This window comes from Triturus cristatus, chromosome 8 (genome assembly GCF_964204655.1).
Source record: "Triturus cristatus chromosome 8, aTriCri1.1, whole genome shotgun sequence".
In the NCBI taxonomy this organism is placed as follows: domain Eukaryota; kingdom Metazoa; phylum Chordata; class Amphibia; order Caudata; family Salamandridae; genus Triturus; species Triturus cristatus.
In genome coordinates, this window is record NC_140591.1 from 1,585,871,682 (window position 1) to 1,585,897,856 (window position 26,175).

A 26,175-nucleotide genomic window follows, 5' to 3' on the forward strand; every position below is an offset into this window, starting at 1 on the left:
CCTTCAAGTAAATGTGTGTTTCCTTCTGTTTCAGACTTAAACAATTGGGTCCGTATCCTTTTGTATTGCATCATCTTCCTGTTGAGCATCTTCGGCAACACCCTGATCATCATCGTGCTGGTGATGAACAAGCGCCTGCGTACAGTCACCAACTCCTTCCTACTGTCGCTGGCCGTCAGTGACCTCATGGTGGCTGTCTTCTGCATCCCCTTCACCTTCATTCCCAACCTCATGGGCAACTTCATCTTTGGAGAGGCCATCTGCAAGATTGCCGCCTACTTCATGGGTGAGAGGACTTAATGCGAGCACCTGTGAATTTCAGTATGTGGTTAATAGGTATCAGGCAAGCACATATTTTACATATTTTACAAACATCTGTCGAACTCCTTTCAAAATCATTAAGCTTAACATTGGCCCAGATATTCTTGCTCATGGTTGCATTTCTTCCCTTCTCATACAGCTTTGCAATCTCACCGACATTTCAAGTCTACCACTCGTATGTCTCTTCCTCCTCTTCATCAACTTTCCTTCCTTCGTTTCTTCCCTCTTTTAATTAGAAATTCCTTCTTGCTGTATTCCTATCAATAGCCCTCAACAATCTGTTTTACCATCTCTCGTCTTACTCTCTTGCCTGATTATCTTATTGAAGTTCCAGTACTTCAGTAACCCCTTCCTCCATTCCTCCCCTTAGACTTTCAGGGGCCCCATGGGATACTTTTACGCCACCGTTGCGTCACTTTTGTGACGCAGCAGCGTTGTAAACAATGCGCCACATTGCGACCCATTTCCAGCGTGACTCATCTATGGAGATGAGTCATGTTGTAAAGTCCTGTGTCATATTATACCTGCGTTAGGTATAATGTAGGCGGGATGTGCGTTCCGACGCAAGAAAGTCTCGTAAAACTGATGCAGTGAAATCTGCAAGATTTCACTAAGTCACTATTAGGACGCCACCACGTCAAAACCTTACGCCTGCTTGAAGCAGGCGTATGGAGCAACGCAGCATAATAGAAATAGGCATTCCAAAGCATTGCTCACTGCGCACTCCGCGACTCCAACAACATTATACTAGGTGACTTCAATCTACACTGGAACGAGGAAAACAACCTGTTGATCCAAACCCTAACCGAACTTCTTCACAACAACAACCTCACCCAACACTGCACAGAGCAAACTCACAACAGAGGCTCAATCTTAGATGCCATCATTGCTCAAGTAGATGCAGTCACCATCGACCACACCCTACCTGTTGACTGGTCAGACCATCATATCATTCTATTCCACATCAACCAATCGAGCCCCCGCCTGCCTAATACTCAGGAACCCCTCCACTGGGCAAGGAACCTAAGAAAGATTCCGCTTGATAACCTGGAGGAAAGGTTATGTTCACTACTTCCCACCTCCACAGATGACCTATCCACAACAGGACTTGCCGAACACTACAACACAACAGTGACCTCCATTCTGGACCAAATGGCTCCCCAGAAACTAAAAAGAGCCAGGAACATTCCATCTAGATCCTGGTTCAACACTGACAAACTCCAAAAGAAGACAACTATGAGCTGCAGAAAGACTCTGGCAAAACAACCCGTCGCACAATCCTCCTTGATCAACTCAAATCAGAATGCAGGAATTACAAAAAAACATCAAAAAGGTGAAAACCTCCTTCTTCTGTGATGCCCTTGATAATACTAAAAATAGACCCAAAGAACTCTTCAATCTCATCAGACAACAAACTTCAAAGCCCCCTACATCCTCAATGCAGCCCTCCAAAGACCTTTGTAATAACTTTGCCAATTTCTTCAATGACAAAATCGCCAACATTGAGCTCTCCCTGGATAATCACAGCAACCCCCCCAACAGAAGCTCGCTCCCACCGAGAGAAGAGATCACACCCAAGCACCCACCGAACAGCTCGAAATCCTTCAACCCCATCTCCAAAGCAGAGATCATCAAAATGATCTCCAGCTCCAAACCATCATCACACTTCTCGGACCCCATTGCTACCCAACTGGCCAAAAAACCCAAACGCACCCTAGCCCCGCTCTGGACCAAGATCATTAATAGCTCCCTGAGTACCCGAGTCATGCCTGATTGACTCAAAATCAGACGAGTCACACCACTACTAAAAAAACCGGTTTCTGACACAAATGATCTGAATAACTTCAGACCCGTCTCAAACCTCCCATTCCTAGCTAAAATCCTGGAAAAATGTGTTCTCCTGCAACTCACCAAACATTTGGACAACAGCAACCTCCTAGACCCCCACCAGTCGGATTTCAGAAAAGGATGCAGCACAGAGACAGCGATCCTGAATGTAATAGATGATGTCCACAAATCTCTCGATACGGACCGGTGCTGTCTATTCATACTCCTGGATCTATCAGCGGCCTTCGACACGGTTGACCACAAACTTCTCACTAAGGTACTCCGAGAAAGAGTTGGAGCAGAAGAGGTGGTCATACAGTGGTTCACCTCCTTCCTGCAGAACCGCACCCAACAAATAAAAATCAAAAACCTCACATCTGGCCTACTCCCCGTCAGCAGGGGGGTCCCCCAAGGATCAGTCCTCTCCCCACAACTCTTCAAATTCTACATGCAACCCCTCACCACCATACTCAAAAAAGCCAACATCCCCTTCCACCTCTATGCGGATGATACACAGATCGATCTAGAGACCTCCTCCATTGATGACATCCAGAGATTAAATGACACTCTAAGACAAGTCCAACACTGGTTATCCCTCAATCACCTGAAACTCAGCCAAGATAAAACGAAAATCCTCCTCATTTCCAACAAAGAACAGAACCCCCTAATCACAGAATGGCTAAAAGCTATCAATGCTCTCAACTGCAATCTCACCCTGGCCGACTCCATAAAATCGCTGGGAATCACTCGGTACTCAAAATTAGACATGGACAAACACATCAAGAACACCGCAAAGAGCGCCTTCCTAAACCTAAAACCACTCAACAAAATAAAACCCTACATCGCTACCAACTTCCTCAAAATAGCTACCCAATCCCTAGTCCTGTCCAGACTAGACTAAGGCAATGCAACACTCACAGGAAGAGCAAAATCTCACCTAGCGCTCCTCAGATCAACTCTTAATGCTGCAGCCAGAATGGTCACCGGAGTGAAGAAATATGAACACATCTCGCCTGCGCTCAGAAAACTGGCTCCCAATCGAAATGTGTGCCAATGTCAGAACTGCCTGCCTCACGCACAAAGCCCTGCACAGTGGGAAACCTGCATACCTGGCCTCCAAACTAAAGAAGGCCGGCCAGTCAAGGAATCTTAGGAGTACCAACACTCTACTCCTCATTCCCCCGAAAACGCACAAACAAAAAACCCTATCTCGATCCTTCTCAGGAAATGGACCCAGAATCTGGAACTCCATCCCAATCCATATCAGGACTAACCCCTCCATTTTAAAATTTAAAAGGCAGCTCAAGGACCTCTACCTCAACCAGTCTCTTCCGAATGGATAGCTGCCACCTTATCGCTGAATCTTGCCCACCGCCACTTTATAACTAAGTCTTCCAACCCGCCCACCTCTGACTTGTTCCTTGGTCTCCCCCTCCCCGAAAGGACTTCGTCTCAACTCAATGCATATATTACTGCTATACTGTTGATCTCTCTGAGAGCGGACCTCGTCACGAGTCGTATATAACACTGTTATATTTTGAGATTTCTTTGCTATTAACTTTGTAAAGCACCCATGACTTTCGATATGTCACGAATCAATGCTTGTATTACTGCTTTTATCGTGTAACTTTGTCGCCACTAATGTTGTGAAGCGCTTCGATACCTTCGGGTCTGGCCAGCGCTATACAAAACTCTTAAATAATAATAATATTACTGGAGTTGCGTCGTGCTTGCGACACGACTCCAGCAATGCGTTACCTTTACGCCAATAGATGCATCACGCATCTGTCAATCCTTGCGCCACGGTGCGCCGCATTGTAAATGTGATGCATCCATGGTGGCGCAAGTGTTTTTTCAGTGACGCAAATTAACTGACACATCTCTGCTAATATGCAGAGATGGGTCAGTTCTTGGAAATCTGACCCTTAGGGTTTAACTAACTTGCTCAAGCTCACTCTTCTCACATTGTCTCCTCTTACACCCTCCCTCCAATTAACCTTATCTCCCAGGGCTTTGGTTCCGTCCTGATACTTTAAGCATCTCTCTTGTCCACTTTGAAGAAGGGTAAATGTAACCCCACCTGGTGTGGTCTAACGCAGCTTAATCACAGTTTGTCTAAAAATAATGAACATAAGTGTGAGACAAAGACCTTGCATTGGAGTGGCACTTTATTTACTAAGGGCCATATGTAGGTAGGCTGTGTTTTGCGATTCTCTAATTGCAATTTTTAGGGAATCGCAATTAGAGAATAGCAAAACGCTATGTAGGTAGGATTAGCAATTTTGTTTGCGAATCCCACCTATTCCTTATTTGCGATTCTCTAATTGAGAATCGCAAATAAGGAATACCTTGCCATTCATTCCTATGGGCTAAAAGGCCCATAGGAATGAATAGGAAGACATTCTCAATTTGCGATTCTCAATTAGAGAATCGCAAATTGAGAATGCAATTTCAAGGGTGCAAGGGTGTCAACATGACACCCTTTTGCACCCCTGTAAAGAGCATGGGTGCACATGTGGCGCACATACATGCCCAAAGGGCATGTATGTGTGCCACATGGCACTTTGAATAATGCAAAAAACTGCATTATTGAAAGAAATCGCAAATTACCATCAACCTGAAGTTGGTGGTAATTTGCGATTCCTTAAGCCAAAATAGCACAACTTGGGTGCTTTCTACATTGCATTTAAGGAATCGCTATTTGGGATTCCTTAAATGCATTTGCAAAATAAGGAATCGCAAATTTTGCGATTCCTTATTTTGCCTGCAGATTTTCCTTCCTACATCCCACTTAGCAAAATTGCGATCGCAAACGCCGAAATTCGGCGAATTTCGGCCTTTGCGATCGCAATTTTGCTTTCTACATATGGCCCTAACACAGTGACAAAAATATATTCATCTACTCATTAGCTTAGAGAGAGTATCAAGCTCATAGTCGCAATCAGTCAGAAAAGGCAACACAAAATACTTATCAATGAGCGTGCGGGGGCCTAGAAGGCAATCCTGAAATGAGAAAACTAACCATCCAAGAAATACAATTTAAAAGTACATTAAATGCAATGAATTGGGTGTGGAAGAAAAACCTAGCATAAGAGCAGAGGCTAAAAAAAGGAAAAATGTTATCTAGATTGGGCTCTACCACCTGAGAGAAGGCTTTCCAAGCCCAATGCAGATATACGGCCGGCCGGGAACCCACAGCGTGCAAGGCGCTGCAAAAGGGTTCTGAGCTTATACTGGGGTGCAGGCCCTATATACCCGTTCAATGCAGAATGGTTAACCCGCATTGACGTATGTATTTGAACCACACTGGCGTAGGTGCTCTTGACCGCACGCCTATGGTGGTGTTGCTAAAACCCTGAAATCACAGAAGTGGTGTCCCAGTGGGTCAGGTGTTTGGGCGGGTGGTCAGCAATGCTTGACCGCAACTTCTAAACAAATCATATTTTTATCATACATTTCTCAGAACGTGTACATGAAAGCGGAATTGGAACAGGTCTTGTTGAGGCAAGGTGCTGTCTTTTGGTTACATCTGAGCAAGCTCGGGAAGTTTCATAATATAGAATGAAGCAAACGATATTTGTGAAATGTCGAGAGTGTACCAGCTGGACCTGTATGGGAGAGATAGGTTTTGCAACTGTGGAAAGTTTCTGCGGTCGCCTGAGCTGCCTCGCAGTGTTGGGCACAAGAGAAATGCATGTTTAAGAATATTGGGCCTAGTAGAATTTATTATTGAGGAGGATAAGAACTGAGGCACTGGCCTTGGGCCTATGTGGATGTGTCAAGGGAGGTGTGAGCCACTATGGCACTAGTGACTGTGTAAGATAAAAATGGCCAAGTTAGCTCATTTCCAGGTTGTCGTTGGTGGGGCCTATACAGGGGCCTTCATGCTGCATGGGTAGATATTTATTTATTTATATGGTAAAACGTGATCCTCCATCATTTCCCTCCTCTAGTTCATTTTTGAACACCTTCCTAACTGTATATATAGCTTGTTCTTCATCATGTCCTATGATCCAAAAGGGGTGTCGTTAGCATAGAGGCACGTGTACTCCCTATTTATCTGGGCTCTTAACTCAACGTATTCCCGATCCATGTTTTTAACCAGATCGTCATAAGGAGCTATGGTATAGTCTATCCCTGCTAAAGGTGTACCTGGAGGAAGTGGGGGAGCAGTATGTACTTTAGTAGTTGATGTCGGGAGGGGTCTGCTACAAATGTGAACCAGTCGTTGTGAGCTCAACTATCTCTAGCAGTGCTAATATACTCCTATTCCTTGGTCTACTGACCCTATGTATGGACTTCCTGTAGATCCCTATCTTGGCATTTAATGTCCAAATTAAAAATAGTGCTCTTTGCAATTTGTGTCCCGACCCACAGGCAACATGCCATAAATGTCATCCTAGAAAACAGAGACGAGGTGTCTTTTAATTTGAGATCATTTTACAATTTTTTGACATTTTCTCCCCACCCCAAGTAGACTACCAGTCTTTCTCATCTTCATAATCCTAGTCTACCCTATGTTGCCCTAAGGACGCTGCTCTATACCTCAAGTAACCTGGGGCACTCAATTTGCCATGGACGTAAATTTGTGCAAAGAACAATAAAGCACGTCTATTCTGGCATGGGCAAGGTAGGGTGTGGGGCAAAGAGCCATGATAGTCTGACAGAGATCCTGTTATCATAAACCCATTGTTCCTGCAAAAAGCTACACTAAGGGCTATATCATGAACACTCATCTGAAATATCCTTGTTGCCTTCACTTCATTCTGGATTTGTCAGTGATACCCTCATGCATCATTGGGGTGTGGTCCCTTACTGTTCTATTTACGAACACTTTAGAGAAGGTGGCCTCAATAATCTGACATTTGGTTGTGTATTCTGTAGGGTAACAGGTGTAGGAGATATTCTACAGTGTGTGGTAGTACCTCCTTAGGTAAAATCAGTCTATCTGTGCCTACTGCATGCGTAGTCCATGAGTTATATAACAGTACTCCCTAGTCTTCTGTCTACCTATTGTTGTCATCTGAATGTACCACATGTTGCTGTAAAGGGAATCATGAGTATGCTTTCTAACTGTTTGGGCACTATTCACATTATTGCATTAATATATTATTACTTCCAACAGGGGAAGGGGATGAGGACACAGGGTGCTCATAAATATTTGGGGTGCTGACGGTACTGGCAGAGGATGTTGAACCTTTTTGCATTCTTACAAGGGCCATTTTCTCCATGTGCTAGCAGGTATATTGGAGGTGACTTGGGGTGCACAGTGGTATTGGCAACTTCAAAAGTTTGACCAATACAAGCCTTTCTATTAACACAATGAGATAGAACAGTGAGCTAATTAAATTGTCCTAGTGCCACTCTGCCGAAACGGCAAAATGTTATAATTCAAATGCATAACTTTGCATAAGACACTTCTGTGCGGCGGGTAATGAGGCTACGTCTGAATCCATAAATGACCAAGCTGTCACCGCCTTCTTCCTCTTGGACAGTCAAATGGAAACAAGTTAACCTTCTCTAGTTTGTTGTTCAGTGATGAGGGGGTGCAGGGTTGACCCTGAAGTCTGTTCTGTTAATCCCTTCCTCTTGGCAATGGGGACAGCTGTTTGTGAGTAGTCTATTATTGTTTCAAAAAGTATTTGGGTCAAAAATCTGTGTTCCATTATTGATATGTCGAAGCTCAGTACTGATGGGGGCCTTCTTCCTCCACCTGGAAACCTGAATTTGAATGAAACTTCGCAGTGCGTGTTAGCTCATTCAAATTCTTATATATTTCATTTTTATATACAATATAATATGAAGCACAGTTATTCAATGCACACTGTCCTCCTGTATTTATATATACTCATATTTTCATTACTAAACCTCAATACAGAAATATGATATTACTATATATTATTTATTTTTTGTAGTCCCTGGCGAATGCACTGCATTAGAATGCATTTTAGCACATTCCACCATACAATCTAATTTGTTACAACAATATTCTCTTCAGCTCTGAAGAACCTAGAAATGAAAAACATATAAAATAGTACTTTTCCTTGCGCCATTTAAATGGGCAAAACCCTTCAAGAATTCAATATACCTAGTGCCATTATATATATATATGTATATATATATCTACTTCTGAAGATGGCGGTGTTATATGTTAGGTGGCGGTCAGAACATTGGAATATTTGTGTGTGAAAACAGGGTGATCCATGGACAATACACTATTACTGCTTTCTCTTATTTATTTATTTATTTCCCTCAATTGTGGCGCTTACTTTGCCTATTTTATTTTTTAAGCAGCCCGTTCAGGCATTGCTGAAAGTTGTTGCTGCTTTAATATCTGATGGACATGCGTACACTTAGCTTACTTTATCTTAAACAGTACAGTTGTCACAAGGGATCGAAGCATGCATGTATATATATAAATACATGCATACCCAGTCACTAAACTGCATAACGTGGAACCTAAAACACTTAATTTAATCTCGGCTGCCCCCTTTACCGAATCGTGTGACCCTAGGCAATTTATTCCTCTTTACACAGCTCTCTGTGTTCCAACTGTATACATATATATTTTTACATGAACTCCCTCAATCTCCTGTTCGTTACTAACCACAGGATGTCTCTTTCCTGCCTGGCTCAACGCCCAGAACTGTGGTCGGCCAGGAGTGCTACTTCTGAAGACAGCCCAAGACAAAATCTATTAACCCTTCAACATCACGCATTATCCAGACACATGTGTTGTCTTTAATTGTACGTAAAATATAGCTTATTTTAAAATAATATGGTGTTTTTGTAAAGCGCACGTTCACTCAAGATAGTAATTGTGGCGCTAAACAGCAAGTTTTTTTCCTAACTTAATGGTACTCATTTTATACACCTCAGAATGATGAAAGGCTGAGGAGACCAACATTTGAACCTGTGACCATCAAGTCCAACTACACTAATGTATTGGACCTATATTGATCCAAAACGAAAATGGGATGTAACTAGCGTGCATTCCATTCCATCATTTTATCTCCCCTCTTCTCTTCCTACTTTTGTTCACAAGAAATCGGAAGAGAACAGTCTTATCTTGCTAATTCCAATCTTCTGTCTAATATTCACCATCTGCTCCGACCTGTACGTTGCTCTAAGGGCAGTGGCACTAACTAACTTGCACATGAGCCACAATTCAAAACCTTATTTTGTAATAGTAATCACCAACTGTGTGTGCTCTGTGGCTTGCATTCGTGCTATCGCTTGTGCCTGCCTTGGCTGCTGCTGAATTCGGACGCAAGTAGGAGTAAATTATTCTGTACTTAGTATCTTGGGGATGCAGTATTTTCTGTCATCTTACTATGTTAATCTAGCATCTAGCTGACCAGGTAGGCCCCTGCATTTTGTTCATTAAAGTATGGATGCCCAAAGATATTCATCAGGTCTATAATGAAAAAATTATTTTATGAATTATAATTGGTCATCTAAATAGACATATTCATGAGCATTTGAAACTGAAAGTATTTCCTTTTCTGCCAGGAAACGATATTACTTATATTGATGGCATTTTTAGTCTTCTGAGGACATTGTTCCCTGTTGGCGGTGAAACAAAAATAATGATCACCTGCTCAACATAGGTAGAGATAGAAGAAAGAGTAAAGATGGGGGGAGGAGAGGGGGGTAGGGGGGGGAGATGAAAAGAGGCGAAGAGAAATTTCCCCAGTCTCAAGGATCCAATCCCGAAGGGGAGGACTCTATGTAGCCTCTAGTTAGCCCTCACACACCCCGAGGGATGTCTTGCTTCATCATTGGGCTGTTGTTGCTCCTCGTCGGGCCGGCGCTGCAATGCCCGACGGTCCCCCGAAGGGTCTCTTTATCGGAGGTCTTTAAAAGAGAAAAGCCGTAAGGTGAATGCGGGTATGTGGGCCAAAAAACAGTAGGGAGGATCCGAGGTGTAAGTGATAACGTGCGTGTGAGGTGTGTGAAATAAAAATAAAAATGCCTAGGGGTGTCCAGAGAGTGGATTTTAATATAATGGAGCCCCTGGCAAAGTAAAAAAGACCAACAGGTCCCAGGGTCACTAATTAGCGCAAGGTGCTAATGTGACTTTAGTAAAAGGTCGACATGTTTCACGCCTAAAATGCCCAAACGGGTCAGCGGCGTTTCATCAGGACCAAGGAAGGGTGAAAGGTTGTGCACGGTGAAGACGGGGGTGCCAGAGATTGGAGGGGTAACCCACGTCTTATAGGAGGTTAGAAAATGGTACGGGGCTGCGGGTTACAGTGACCAAGTCAGCAGGGGAATAGAACGTACCAAGCTGGCAGAGGGTAGGTGCTGACAGAGCCGGCCCCCGACTCAACCCAAATAGGGCGCTGGCAGCCTCGGCTAAACCTAGGAAGCCCCGTTCAGATACACGAGGGTTACACTAGCTTGGTACGTTCTTTTCCCCTGCTGACTTGGTCACTGTAACCCGCAGCCCCGTACCATTTTCTAACCTCCTATAAGACGTGGGTTACCCCTCCAATCTCTGGCACCCCCGTCTTCACCGTGCACAACCTTTCACCCTTCCTTGGTCCTGATGAAACGCCGCTGACCCGTTTGGGCATTTTAGGCGTGAAACATGTCGACCTTTTACTAAAGTCACATTAGCACCTTGCGCTAATTAGTGACCCTGCGACCTGTTGGTCTTTTTTACTTTGCCAGGGGCTCCATTATATTAAAATCCACTCTCTGGACACCCCTAGGCATTTTTATTTTTATTTCACACACCTCACACGCACGTTATCACTTACACCTCGGATCCTCCCTACTGTTTTTTGGCCCACATACCCGCATTCACCTTACGGCTTTTCTCTTTTAAAGACCTCCGATAAAGAGACCCTTCGGGGGACCGTCGGGCATTGCAGCGCCGGCCCGACGAGGAGCAACAACAGCCCAATGATGAAGCAAGACATCCCTCGGGGTGTGTGAGGGCTAACTAGAGGCTACATAGAGTCCTCCCCTTCGGGATTGGATCCTTGAGACTGGGGACATTTCTCTTCGCCTCTTTTCATCTCCCCCCCTACCCCCCTCTCCTCCCCCCATCTTTACTCTTTCTTCTATCTCTACCTATGTTGAGCAGGTGATCATTATTTTTGTTTCACCGCCAACAGGGAACAATGTCCTCATTGATTTAACTGTCATGAGTGGAGCACGGACATTGGACCATAACCAGCTCCTGGTCCCCCTCTTCTTTTTTTGACTAAATTTTTAGTCTTCTAACATTGTGGGCCATAGAACATTTTTGTGTAAAGATCTATTTCCAATAACGAAGAAGATATTTGTATGTTACCAGCAAGGCACTTTACTACTCATTTTCACAATCTTTGTTCATTGTTCTATTGTTGTCAATAATCTAGATGTTGTGGTGCGTGTTGAATATAATGAGGATACAAAAATATCAAAGGGAATAGCTCAATTTTACCTGTTATTACATCTTCTATGATTGGGCTCTGGGCGGTAAGGGATGGCAGTCCTTGAGCTCAACCTATTATGTCATTTACCTTTGCGTGGCTGGCCTATCATTTGCTGCTGGGCCAAGTCAAGGGCGTAATAGCAACCAGAAAACGTAAAAAAGGTTGCTGTGTGATGTGGTCAATTAATGCCTGTGAAATCTCTCCTCTCCCTCTTCCTACCACTTGACCCAATACTTGAGTGAGGTGTGACGGTCAAGTAACTGAATGTACTTCATCCAGGGTGTAATAAGTTAAAACAGGGGAGCCTATTTAAATCCGTGCTCAAAAAGACGTAAGTAACAATCTTGAAGGAAGCTACTTGGTAGCTAGACACAGTATACACTGGATGCACCTCAAACCAGTTGCGTGGTCTCAAATTGAACCTGCCTCAGTCAAAGTGGGTGTGCTGGGCACGTACCCAGATGAGGGGGAGGAATGGTGCGGTGTACTACAGACCACAGCATCAAATAACTAGCGGCGATCTGTAAGGCTAATGACTGGTGTGATACAGATCACAGCAACACTAACTAGCAGGCTTTTCCCCTAAATGACGGAATTGGTATAAGGCCAGTCAACTTTAAATTGACAAAATTTGCTCATAAGTGAATATTTGCATATATAATTAAAAATAATCAACATGACAATCAATATGCACCTAGATATTATGGTCTCACTAATAAATTAATAGATCAGCATCTGCCAGAAAGGGCTTCAAATACAAGAATAAAAACAAAAACAATTCACAGATCTAAGTTCTTCTAATAACTGTTTGTGAATCACAGGCGTCCCATCTTATTTAAGAAATCCACGCCTTTTCCAGCGCAAGATGCTGGAGTGTGTTGTCATTGTGACATATGCCGAGTCTGAATACACAGTGATGCGGTCGTCAGCCCCAAAGTTTAAAGCGGCAATAAGGGCCACTAACTCGGCCGCTTGGGCTGAGTAGTGTGAAGGTAATGCCATCTGCTGTACAATGTCTAGTGAATCAGAGGACGCATGCTGCTGGGCCCTAACTGCTGTGGCTCCTGTGTACCTGATCCCTCTTTCTTGGTCAATGGTGGAGGACCCATCAACAAAATATACAGTGCTTATCTGGCAAGGGGTCCTCTTTTGCTGCTCCTAGTGCATGATATCACCGGGCACACTAGAGTTGTCTGTGGGCTGTCCTAACCTCCTGTATCCTCCTGCTAGGTATTACTTGATGGCGCCTTGTTTGAACGTATTGCTGGGGGTGATCACCATGCCTCCTTAGGGCACAGCATTTTGGGGAACCACCTGGTATGTAGGGGCCTGCTGTTGCATTGGAGCTGACATCTGCAGTAGTGGTTGCTGGGCTTGGGCCATCATGGTTGCTTGTAGCTGTGCTTGCTGCATGTTTTGCTGTTGGACTGGTTTGACGTAGGTGTATGGCATTTGGGGTTGTGGACGCATTTGCTGTTGGTGGAATTGAGGCAGTGTTTGTTGGGTGAGACCCATGTACTGTTGATCTTGCATTTTAGTGCGGCAATCCCTTTGCATGTGGCCTATTTTGTGGCAATAGAAACAGGTATGCTGTCCTGGCTGTTGTTGGAACCTCTGCTGTCCCATTCCGCTACCTCTTCCCTGCATACCTGAGTTCCTATTGGTATTGTTTCTGTTGTTGTAATGAGGTTGTTGGGCAATGCTGTCAGCAGGTTGTGTTGGCATGTAAGCAGGTTGTGCTCGTATTATATATTGTGCGAGGGGCTCTGGCTGTACGTACTGTGCGGCAGGCTGTATGTTGCCTGCGAGGGCATTCATGGCAGCCTGGGGGAATGTGGTCACTGCCGTCATCTAACTGACAGGTGCAGCTACCATTACTGTGTCTGGTATGTCCTTTGTAATCTTTTTAATGGAGGGTGTTGCTGTGAAACACCTCTGCCTATGCTTTTCTCTCTCTTAGTGGCTATAGTTGAGATCTGGTATCAGTTCTTCTCCTACACTCTCAAGGACACGGAGGTATATACCGTCCTGTAAGTCGTGGTCCTGTGCAGGAGTGCAACCAGGGAAATGGAGCTGGCCGCCAAAGCGGGCGTCAGCAATCTTAAACAGAAGTGGGTGTCTTGGCCAACAACTAGTTACTATGGTGGGGCCTTCCCAACTTTCGAGTCATAAGATAAAATATATGTGGAAGCCGGTTGTTGTTTTATATACAGTAGAGCTCAGTATCCTATTCATAGGATCACTAGTGTGAGAATGCCACGATGTAAGCTTGCGAGGAACAATGTGGTTACTTCGAGGGAGGGTGAAGTGCACCCTGTCTATGTTTTCTCCGACTAGTTACTAGGATAGTTGGGGTATAGGCCTTTTATAAGTTCGGCCCCTATGGCGTCAAGAACAATAAAACAAATTATCAATCTTAAATTCAATTCCTCTGGTCCTCTGTATATTCCCTCAGGGGAGAAATCAGGGAATTCAATATTGTGACGGGCAAGGACAATAATAATCTTACTTTGTAATCGTTTTCATGGGCATGAAGTGGTCAATGTGGTAGGTAATTCTAAGCCTAGAGATATTAGGCAAATGCGTACTTAAATCCAATCTGGTGTTTTGTGCACAGAAGAGTCCAATATTTTTTTTCCCGTATATTGTCTGCATGGGACCTTTGTTCGTGACGGGTAGGTGGTGCAGAAGTATACCAAGAGGTATTATTTTTTATTGCGCTTTAGTGCACAAGTCTTTGATGTAAGGGGGTAAGAGAATGCCGGTGCTATTGAGAGCGTGATCTGCCGTGTGTGACTATAGTCAATACCGAGTGCTTGGAATATAGTGAGAAGGACAGTGCTAGTTAAGGGTGTTACGTGGATAAAGCAAGTGACCGTCTGAAAGACCCACGACGTGATTGTTAATCAGGTATACCGTAAGTTGAGGTGGGGTATTGGTGTGGGATTTGTCGGTCATTCCCTTATATCCAGTTAGAGCAATGAGGTGGGCTTGCAGGGGTAGACAGGGTTGCAGAGTCTTGTGAACACTTGTGCAGGAGTGCCCTTAAGAGGGGCACTGGGCGGTCTTTAGAATGTGCGTGATATAATAATAAAAAGGATGAGTCGGAGGCGGAGAGCGTGGGAGAGTCAGGGGCATAAAGATGTGGGAGAGAGGCTGCTTCGGATAGGGCAACAGAATGTGTGGAGTCTGGTGAAGACTCCCCGTCGGTAATAATCACAATTGGGGAGGTGGTGGAACACTCAGAAGGGGCGGAATAGAGGGTTGATATGGTGGAAGAGTTAGATGAGTGGTCAGGCCAAAGCAGGTCAGGATGAGTGGTGTCTGGAGATGGCGGGAGAGATGTGTGTGCGCGGGCGGCAAATAAGTCAGTCAAGGATAGCGTAGAGACGCGGACCTGAGTATTAGGGGTGAAGATGACCCCCAGAATTTCCCAAGTGGCAGAGAGGATGTCGCGTTGATGGTCTGTAAGTTCAGTTAGTTCATTAAAAGTAGTGTTATGGACGACTAGATCAGTATCGTGCACTAGATGGATATTGAAATTGATGATAAGTGGGGGGTATTGGACATAACGGTCAGAGAGAGCGCGACGACGGAGGCAAGGAGCCTAGAAGGAATACTACCACCCCCCTTTGGCTACCAGTTGCAAGGCAACTGGGAGATAAAAAAACATCTGTGATAGGGAGTGGAAAATGATGTGGGACAGGAGGCAGAAAAAATGTAATGTTATGTTATATGTTTTGTAGAGTGCTCAAATCACCCTGGGGCGGATTAGAATGGATATCTCCGTTAAAACAGAAAAGCTTTCAGCTGTTTCCTAAAAATGCTAAACATTGGGATTTTGCGCAAGGCTCGGGGGAGCTCATTCCAATATCTTGGCACCAGATATGAGAAGGCTCTACCCCCAGTGCGGATGAGGCGAATTCGAGGAACCTGGAGGAGAACCAGAGTACTGGATCTAAGTTTCCTACAGGGGGGGGATTTAATAGTTTTTTCCACAAATAGAGGGGGTCTCTTTCATTCAACGCATTATGTGTGAGACAGCAGACCTTAAAAAAAGATCTCTTCTTTACTGTTAGCCAATGTAATTCCCTTAACAGAAGAGCCGAGGCGGAGCCTGCTGGACGATTTAAAATCATTCTCGCTGCGGTGTTCTGTACTACTTGGAGTTTGGCCAATAGGGTCTCTGCCACTTCTGCCAGCAAGGCATTGCCATAGTCCAGACAACTGATGACCATTGCCTGGACTAGAGTTTTGCGGTGGGAGGTGGGCATGTAAGGAAAAATTTTCCTAAGAAGCCTCCGACCATAATAGCACAAACTCATAGTATCCGCGATATGATCCTTCATAGTCAAAGCCCGGTCCAATTTTAGACCTAAGTTTTTTACTGACTGTTTGGGGGAGGGGGCAGTGCCCAACAGAACAGGCCACCAGTCATCTGACCAACTGTCCATGGCTTTACCCATTAACATAACGTCAGTTTTTTCCGGATTCAACTGGAGACAGTTACTTGTCATCCAGTTGGAAATGGCAAGCATACCAGCGGTAAAATGGATTCTGTCGAGCTCTGGGTTTGGTCCGATGGTAAACATAAGCTGCGTATCATCAGCATATGAGATGATCTCAAAACCCAGCTGCTCGACAATCCTTGCCAGCGGAGCCATATATATATTGAAAAGGGTTGGACTTAGACAAGAGCCCTGCGGAACGCCCTTGTCAAGGTGCATTTTTGCTGAGGAATAGGGTCCCAACATGACAGTTTGGGTTCTCTCAGACAAGAAGTGTTTGAGCCATTTCAGAGCTGTACCATTGATACCACAGGAAAGAAGTCTCTCCGCCAGCATCGATAGTCTGTCTGAGAGAATCGGTTACTGCCAAAATGGCGGTCTCCGTGCTGAAACCTGGCAGAAAACCCGATTGCGAGGGATCCAAAATATGGTTATCTTCCAGGTAAAAACTTAGTTGTCGATTGATAAAACTTTCTAATATTTTACCCAGCAGCGATAGCAAAGAGATAGGGCGGTAATTACCAAGAACTGAAGGATCAGCAGTGGTTTTTTTTTAAATATTGGGCGAACAAATGCCTCCTTCCAGATGGCTGGAATAGTGCCAGTATGGATGGAATGATTAAATATATCTCGGATTACCAGGGCACAGCTTGTGGCTAAAAGCACCATAGTTTTTGGCGGACAGAGATCTAATGGTGACCCAGATTTAGCCACAGCAAGGCCTTTTATGACCTCCTCCGGTGTGGTTGGTTCAAAACTGTTTAGGGAGCTGGCTGCCAACTTATCCTGCTCCTCAAATTTGGTAGAAGATACCAAGTCAATAGCGGCTGGTGAAGAGAAGTTCTCATAGATATTTTATATCTTCTCATGAAAGTAGGTCGCCAGAGAGTTACAGAACTCCTGGGATTCCATGGGCGTCTGTCTACAGACTTTAGGAGATACAAAGTCCCGTACTATGCCAAACAGTGTTTTCGGGGAGTTGCTGGCATTTTCTATATGGTTGATGTTAAACCGACGTCTGGCTACTTTTAAGGTCAGATGATATTTGGACAGAGACTGTCTATAAAGAACTCTGTTTTGATGAGTCTTACTAGTGCGCCACGTTCTTTCCAAACGCCTGCAACTGGCTTTTTCCATTTTTAGTTCCACCGAATACCAAGGAGTGGAAGGCCGCTGTTGAAGGGAGCCCTGGTTGGGAAGGGTAGGAGTCAGGGGGCACTGTATGAGAGGCCTGCAGCCTACCTGGCGGGACGCAGCTGTTAAGGGCAGGTAGCACTGCAGTCCAGGCAACCCCTAACTGGCAGCCTTGGCACCCGGCTATTGTGTGTGAAAGTGTCAAGAGCAGCAACAGGTAGATGAACTAACTGGCGTCCATAGCACCGACTACTGGAAGTGTGAAAGTGCCAAGGAAGCAACAGGAGTGGCAGTGGATGATATATGACAAGAGCACCTAGGCACGGTGTTATAAAAAGAACACCACACAAATACAAAACATGAAACACAATGACACACAAAAAGACAGCAAAAACGTTAAACAGAGTACATCAATGAAAAATAAATGATGGAACAATAAATTGCATACATAGTGAATAAATATTGTACATTCAGAAACCTAGATATGAATTCTCACCACAAGAAAAAAAAACCCGAGACCAGAAAGCAAGATGGGGAGAGATGTCAGCAGCACCGAGGAGGCAGACCACGAGAGAGAGGCCACAGGAGGGTTTAGGGCGGAGGCGGGGGAGTGAAGCCGAGGAGCAGAGAGTGTATAGAGCAAGGGAGGGAGAGGGCAAGGAAGGTGAGAGCAGCGTATAGTGCAAGATGTAGAAAGGAAGAAGATTGAAAGAAAAGAAGGGGTGGGTGAGGGCTGCAATCAGAAGAGAAAGGGATGAAGAGGTGAAGGAAGGCAGCGCAGCCAAGGCAGCCTGGCTGAAACCCACAGAAGTGGAAGGCGGGTGAAGGCTGCGAAGTAACCACAAGTGACTTCCCCTTTTCGAGGCAGGGAGCTGCGCAGCAAAAAAAAGTCAGGGAAAGACATGAAAGACACAACGTTTACAGATGAAAAATATTTTAATAAAAGAGAAGAATATTACACCCAATCCATGCAGAATTAGGTCGTCAAAGGGAGAGATAAAGACAGGAGAGAGGCCCATGAAATAATGTGATCCGAAAGGACAAAACGGGCAAAGATGGGAAGCACACATTGAAAAAGGGACCCGAAGGAAGAGAAAACCACACTGTAGATAAAACGTAGAAGGCAACGGTGAAATACAAAGTCAATATAAAAAAACACAATGAGGACTCAAAACCTCGAACCAACATGGAGGACGGTCAACCTCGAACCACAATTGAGGACTCTAACCCCGAAACCTCGAACCAGAGGACTGTAACCTCGAACCAAAATACACGATAAAATCTAGAACGACATCCAAAGTCTAGAACCACATCCGAGGACTCTAATCCCAATACAACTAGAACCACATCTGAGGACTCTAACCCCAATACAACCAGAACCACATCTGAGGACTCTAACCCCAATACAATTAGAACCACATCTGAGGACTCTAACCCCAATACAACAAGAACCACATCTGAAGCAACTTGAGAGCTGTCACCACACGCAGGGGCATAGAGGGTGCGAATCGTGGCAAGACAGACCGCTACAGGGGATCGAGGAGCCAGACAGACAGAGCCCAAAGCCCCCACCTCACAACCACATACCAGGGACCAACCGTAGTAAGTCAAGGGAAAAAAAATATATATCCCTGACTCACCCAGTGGCCGGCAGTGGGGAGAGAAGGGGAGTCCGTGGGCAGTCCGCCGAGTGTCCCCGGTCCGCCGCAGGAAGGAACAGTCTGCACGATGAATTTGTGGTTGCCAGCTGAAGACGGGTAAATGTAACCCCACCTGGTGTGGTCTAACGCAGCTTAATCACAGTTTGTCTAAAAATAATGAACACAAGTGTGAGACAAAGACCTTGCATTGGAGTGGCACTTTATTTACTAAGTCATTAACACAGTGACAGAAATACATTCATCTACTCATTAGCTTAGAGAGAGTATCAAGCTCATAGTCGCAATCAGTCAGAAAAGGCAACACAAAATACTTATCAATGAGCGTGCGGGGGCCTAGAAGGCAATCCTGAAATGAGAAAACTAACCATCCAAGAATTTCAATTTAAAAGTACATTAAATGCAATGAATTGAGTGAGGATGAAAAACCTAGCATAAGAGCAGAGGCTAAAAAAAAGGAAAAATGTTATCTAGATTGGGCTCTACCACCTGAAAGAAGGCTTTCCAAGCCCAATGCAGAAATACGGCCGGCGGGAACCCACAGCATGCAAGGCGCTGCAAAAGAGTTCTGAGCTCCTACTGGGGTGCAGGCCCTATATACCCGTTCAATGCAGAATGGTTAACCCGCATTGATGCATGTATTTGAACCACACTGGCGTAGGTGCTCTTGACCGCATGTCTACGGTGGTGTTGCTAAAACCCTGAACTCACAGAAGTGGTGTCCCAGTGGGTCAGGTGTTTGAGCGGGTGGTCAGCAATGCTTGACCGCAACTTATAAACATATCATATTTTTATCATACATTTCTCGGAACGTGTACATGAAAGCGGAATTGAAACAGGTGTTGTTGAGGCAAGGTGCTGTCTTTTGGTTACATTTGAGCAAGCTCGGGAAGTTTCATAATATAGAATGAAGCAAACGATATTTGTGAAATGTCGAGAGTGTACCAGCTGGCCCTGTGTGTGGGAGAGATAGGTTTTGCAACTGTGGAAAGTTTCTGCGGTCGCCCGAGCTGCCTCGCAGTGTTGGGCACAAGAGAAATGCATGTTTAAGAATATTGGGCCTAGTAGAATTTATTATTGAGGAGGATAAGAACTGAGGCACTGGCCTTGGGCCTATGTGGATGTGTCAAGGGAGGTGTGAGCCACTATGGCACTAGTGACTGTGTAAGATAAAAGTGGTCAAGTTAGCACATTTCCAGGTTGTAGTTGGTGGGGCCTATACAGGGGCCTTCATGCTGCATGGGTCGATATGTATTTATTTATATGGTAAAACGTGATCCTCCATCAACTTTTACCCATTCCCTCATCAATTCTAATTCCTCTTTCATATATTGTCCTTTCCTCATTCCTGATACTTTCTTTCTTCTTTTCTTAGCTCCATCCATTTAACCCGCTCTGCACTTCATTTCATAGCACTCAACCTTTGCTTCTCCTTTACTTGGTCTCCCACCTTCACAAATCCCACCTATTGTTTGTTCATAGGTTTATGCTTGAGGTGAATATATGTATTTGTTAGTGAGTTTTCAGCAGCACTACGCATATTTTACCTTGCATCCTCTGAATAGTGCTTTCTTATACATAAATATTTGAGTTGCCATAATCTGGGGTTTGTGTCAGTAAGTATATTGTAGTGTAATATGGTGTGCTTGCTTCTCGTTGTGATGCTGAAGGCAGAGTTAATGTTCTGGTATGGAACAGAGTGGATGTTTGATCATCCAGACTTCCTCTCTGCCTGTCAGGATGATTTAAGTTCTCTGTTGGAGGCAAAGTTTCCTATGGAAGTTAAAGTGGAAAACTCTCATATTGTCCCCACACCCCCATTCGACTCTGTTGAATCTGCACTAAATGGCGCCACAATTACACTCAAACCATAAAGTGCCTTTTCAATGGAAATTGAATCTTAACCGTAACCACACAGACGCTAACATCAAACGTTTTATGTATATATATGTATGTTGTTGGGACAGGAATTTCCCTTGCATGATGTACATTCATGTCCCCTGCCAGTGCGATTTTTTTTCTAGGTCTCGCCTGGCGTTAGCAGCGCGCATGCGCTGCACTCGCTAGGCAAGGGCTTCTTGGATTCAATACGGATTCCAAAGCTTTCAGAGGTGGACTTGAAGCCCCGCCCATCTTTTCCATTCGCGGGCATCATCCTCCATGCTAAACGCCGGCTCATGATTGAAAAGGAGGCTTCTTAGTCCCTCCTTGTTACCACCCTGTCCACTTTTGGCCCCGCCCACCGGGATTGGATCTCTCACTTGCGGCGTTACACACTTTCCTTCATTAGCTGCTACGCACTATAATTTTCGCACAGCGCCGACAGCTTGTTTAAAAGGTGCCTCAGCGCGCTCCTGTTGCCACCTCCCTCGGGCCAAACCTCGTTATTCAGTGTGCTTTTAGTTTGACAATGGCGGCCGGTGCCGCACACAGCACTCGCTAGACGCTGCCCCCGCATTCTCCACCAGGCCAGTCACAGGATTTGGTCCCCGAACCCCCATCATAGAGGAGGATAAGGAAAGTGACTGCTGGCATTCTAGCCCCGAAGAGATCTTACAAATAAACGCAGTTCTGCCTGTATTGATCAAAGAAGTCCGCTTTCGCCTCCTGGAGAAATTTAACACATCTCAGAATACCACCGATATTTGAACCGAAGGGGGCCTTTGCTTTTCCCAGCCTCCCTTGACCACTGAGGAATGCCATACACGTACATGTGAATGTTTAGATGGCGCCTGGGCTGGAGTCATCTTTGTTTATTGTGTCGTCTCCCCCAGCTGCTGATTTGAAATATTCCAGTTGCTGTTGAACCGAATATTCTCCGTGATAGCTGGACATCCCTAGCTCATACCTGCCACTACGCCTACCAAGGTGAACAAATGCACACTTGCACATTGATTCCAATAATTATTTACAGAGTGCACACCACAAACGGAAATGCCTCTATCCAGCTCAGTGGCAGTTTATCAACCACAGAATGGTGAAAGGCCGGACTTGAAAGCATGTGGTGAAGTGCAGGAGAGTTTTACGAGACTTGTGTGAAATTGTTGTACATGGATTGATGCGGGGTCCCAAACGATGTTTTACCTAGGTGACGTAACTGTGTAACCGCCCCCCTAATAAAAAAAACCAAAGACTCTCTAAAATAGATTGTTTGGGGTGATGGAGGACTTGGGAGCTTGTCACTCGTTGTGTGCTGAAAAGATTCTTCCCAAAACAAGGTGCTTGAACCAGATTTGGGTCTGTGGGTGACTAGGGGTTGGGGAATTTCACATCAAGAATACAGCTGCCTTCACGGAAGGACGGGACATATTTCAATACGCCTTTCTTGGAAGACCAGATTAGAGGCTCTGTGCGGCCGCCAGGTATCGTGTGGCCTGTTTGTCTCTGCTCCGTGTCCCACGCCCGGGTGGCATGGGCATCGGCGTGTAGCAATAGGTGGGTGCACTGTGGCTTCAGAATGAACTCGGAAAAGACCAGGTCTGTGCTTGTTGCAGATGTACACATGCATCAGCTGTCAGTGACAAGACCTGTCTGTGCATGGGTCTCTCAGGGGCAGGAGGCTGGAGTACACACCTCCAGTTCCCGCGGTGGCTCATATCAGATCATCATTACTTAGTATGTCCTTTTGAATTTGGCAATGCTTCTTTGTTAACGTTATTTTCAGTGGAGTTGCCGAGCGCTCGCAAATGTTAAATGGATTTGGCTAAAACCAGAAATAGTATAAATAATTCCCAATGCCTCCAAAGGTTATCCTTTCTATCTTCTTTTTACTGTAGTTCTCCCTACTCTTCTACCTATCTCAGTTTGCCTCACTTTCTTCTTTTCTTCTCACTTTCTGCCTCATTCATTCCATAGCTCTTCCCATCGCTTTTGCTCCATTCTCTCACCCTTTCCTACCACCCTCTCTACTTCCTGGCACTAACATGTCCACCCCTCTGCAGGCTTTCTTTCCGTGGCCCCCTCCCACCTCCATTGCACGTGCTATGTCCGTAGTGTCTGACCCCGTTCCTCTTTTCGGGACTCTGTGTCCATCCCTATTCCACCCTACTCCTCCCTCCCCACCCCCACCCCCACCTTCCATTCCCTCACCTCACCTATTCTTACATCCCCTCTCCCCCTACTTTTACCCTTCACCTTTCTCGGTTTATAATTCTCTTTCTCGCCCCCTCATTTTCTTCACTCCTTTTCCTGGCTCTCCCTTTTTTTCTTCATCTTTCCCAGCCCTTGCTCCACCTCTTCTCTAGTTTCCTGTTCTCCCTCCAGCTTCCCTCTATACTGTATCTGTCTTCTTCTTCCCTTTCTTTTATTTTCTACCCTCCTCTGTTCTTGTCTTCCCACAACTCCTTTGCTACCACTCTGCATCTTAGGAGCTCTTGTGGCTTCTCCTTGGTCTGTTGTTGGTGGGACAAGCAGTCGCTGGGGTTCCCGCTGTAGGGATTTCTGTTGAAAGTTGGGCACAGGGGAACGGGGCACAAGAGACATCTCTTTTTTGGGGTCTGGTCAGGGAAGATTTTTTAAAGGGGTGAGAGGAGGAGGGGCGATAAAGATGCAAATCTGACATCTCACTGAGAGTTTGAAATGAGGACTGACCCTGGGGTGAACTTGTGGATGCTTAGATAAATAAGACAACACGTCAGCGGGGGTGGACAGTACCCAATGGGGGGATATCCATTTGAAAAAGATGCAAGGCCGTATAAGAACAAGGAAACCTGAAGCAAGGTGAGAGATAAGATTAGAACTGGAACCAAAAGGAAAACAAGCATTGAAAATTCAATAGGTCTCACCTTTAATTAAGTTAAAGCTATTTGCTTTACTAATGGTATTGTATAGCAAAGCAAATGGCTTTAACTTAATGACCTATTGCATGCATGCTTGTTTTTTGTTAATGCCCCACACCAATCCCATGTGCGCGCTTTGACATAGGTCTGGTCTTGATAATGAAACGTTCTGGACTTAGTTCTGAATCAAGAAGGGTGACAGAGGACTACTGTCCCTTTCAGAGGTTTCATCCTTGGAGAGCAGGGGTGGTAGCACACTGTGTTAGTGAGTTGCGAGACAGGCTGCAGTGAAAACTCGAGTCGCATGGATGGTGCACACAGGTTTAATCATTACAATAGAGGCCGCTCTGGAGGAGCATCCTGTAGTGGCATCTGCTCACAGACAACTGCTGCTGCTCACAGACAACCGCCGCAGCCCAGACAACTGCCGCTGCTCACAGACAACTGTGGCTGCTCACAGACAACTGCGGTTGCTCACAGACAACAGCCACAACCCAGACAACTGCGGCTGCTCACAGACAACTGCTGCTGCTCACAGACAACCGCCGCAGCCCAGACAACTGCCGCTGCTCACAGACAACTGCCACTGCTCACAGACAACTGTCGCTGCTCACAGACAACTGCCGCACCCCAGACAACTGCCGCTGCTCACAGACAACTGCCGCTGCTCACAGACAACTGCCGCTGCTCACAGACAACTGTCGCTGCTCACAGACAACTGCCGCACCCCAGACAACTGCCGCTGCTCACAGACACCTGCCGCTGCTCAGACAAATGCACCCTCACATTCCCATACAGAACATCATGACAGCATGGACATAGAACACATGACATCATGGACATAGAACACTACAGAGGACATTACCTGTGAGACATCAATGTGTGCTTACAGGCCCATTCATCTAAAGTTCTGCTGCTCACAATGAACCCAGAATCCTGAATGAGACATCCCGTGCATTGCGCATGTGCGTGTGTGCTCGGAGTAACGCTGTGCCATGCACGAGTGATGCATGCCAACGGGTCCCATTTTGGAAGCTGACAGTATGGACCAGAGCACAGGATGGAGGAGAGGTTGTTTCTCCAGACAGCATATGTGTACTGCAGGCATCTCCAAGTTGGGAGGGGAGCACCAGACTCCATCGTGTGGAAAGAGGAGGCTGGCGTTTCTTAGAAGTGCCGAGGCCCTCCCTCATACAGTGTCCGTGATGACGCTGACTGGAGCTGCATTCGAGGCCACTTGTCCTGAAACACAAGGGAGATCCTGTGGTCACTAGGGACCCGGGGTAGCGACAATGGTCTCTAAAATACCCAAGGATACTACGTAATTAAGAAAATATTGCTCAGATTTAATAATCAGTCACAAAATGAATACATTACAACCTAAAATATTCCTAGAGAGAGGGTGAGGTGAAAGAAACACTTGCTAGGGGCTCAGGCAAGCAGGATACACACGTGTGCATACAGTATGAGTATCACAAGGATTTACACAAGACCGGCCTGTATGTCACAATTTGATTTGAGTGAGATGGATCCGTCTAAAGATCGACGGCGTTCGATCCCCTGAATATTGGAATCAGCCTCAGAACTCAAAGCAACACGAGCCCAAGCGGCAACTCCTGGGGGGGGGGGGAGACAGAAAGGGGACAGAAATATAAATACATGCGGACACTTCGTATGACAAGTATCGTACACTGCAGCAATGCGCCGTAATTACTCGCCATAATGATGCCAACAAAGGGAAGATCAGCTGAGGAAAGATCGAAAATTAAAAATAAATGAATAGTGAATTTAACCATCGAGTCGAGAGTATGGTGATTTGGGGATGTGAATATCAGAAACTCACCAGTGTGGAATGCGGAGGGAGTCAACAAGATTTAATGTCTAGCTTTATGGGAGGTGCCGCGTGAGGGTACGTCAAGGTGAGTTTATTCCGTGAAAAGGAATATGGACTGACATGGGATGGAGGGGAGCTCGGCTGTAAGCTGAGGAGAAAGGCTGCATCAACCTCAATTTTTACCTGGTCTGTGACTATGTGGTGGGAGGCGACCCCCGATGAGGTGAGACCCTTGAGCGGCGGGCAGGTAAGCAGGAATTCCAGCCACGTGGATCGAATCAATGAGGGAGACGCTGAGTCAGGGTACAGCTAGGAGAGGTTAGTTGGTGGAGAGGGAACATTGGAGTGACAAGGGTATGACTGGAATGCCATGGGGCTAAAAGTAAAGATGGAGGCTACATATTCAAATGATACCTGCTCAGTAACTGGCACATATATTTGGAGGTGACGTGCAATGAGGTCAGAACTTTAAGCCGGTGGGTGGTGAGCAGGAATTCTGTGAGGACGAACCAAGTGCCGGTGGGGAGAAGCCAGTGGCATAACGATAATTGAGGGGCCCACCTACAAGGTACGTGAAGGGGCCCCCTCTGGACTCTATCAGGCTGAAGTGCTGTGCTGAGGGGGCCCCCTGAAGCTTGGGGGCCCCTTCGTACTGTAGGGGCTGCGGGGGGCCTGTGTTACACCCCT

General features: G+C 45.7%; 1 protein-coding gene across 2 annotated transcripts in view; it reads left to right on the forward strand.

The window, feature by feature from the left end:
- CCKBR (cholecystokinin B receptor) overlaps nucleotides 1-26,175 on the forward strand; it is a 342,211-nt gene that overhangs the window by 227,063 nt on the left and 88,973 nt on the right. For both annotated transcript variants that reach the window (XM_085623513.1, XM_085623512.1), the window contains exon 2: nucleotides 35-286. In XM_085623513.1, the coding sequence (XP_085479639.1) occupies nucleotides 35-286 (252 nt within the window). The remainder of the gene's footprint in view (nucleotides 1-34; nucleotides 287-26,175) is intronic.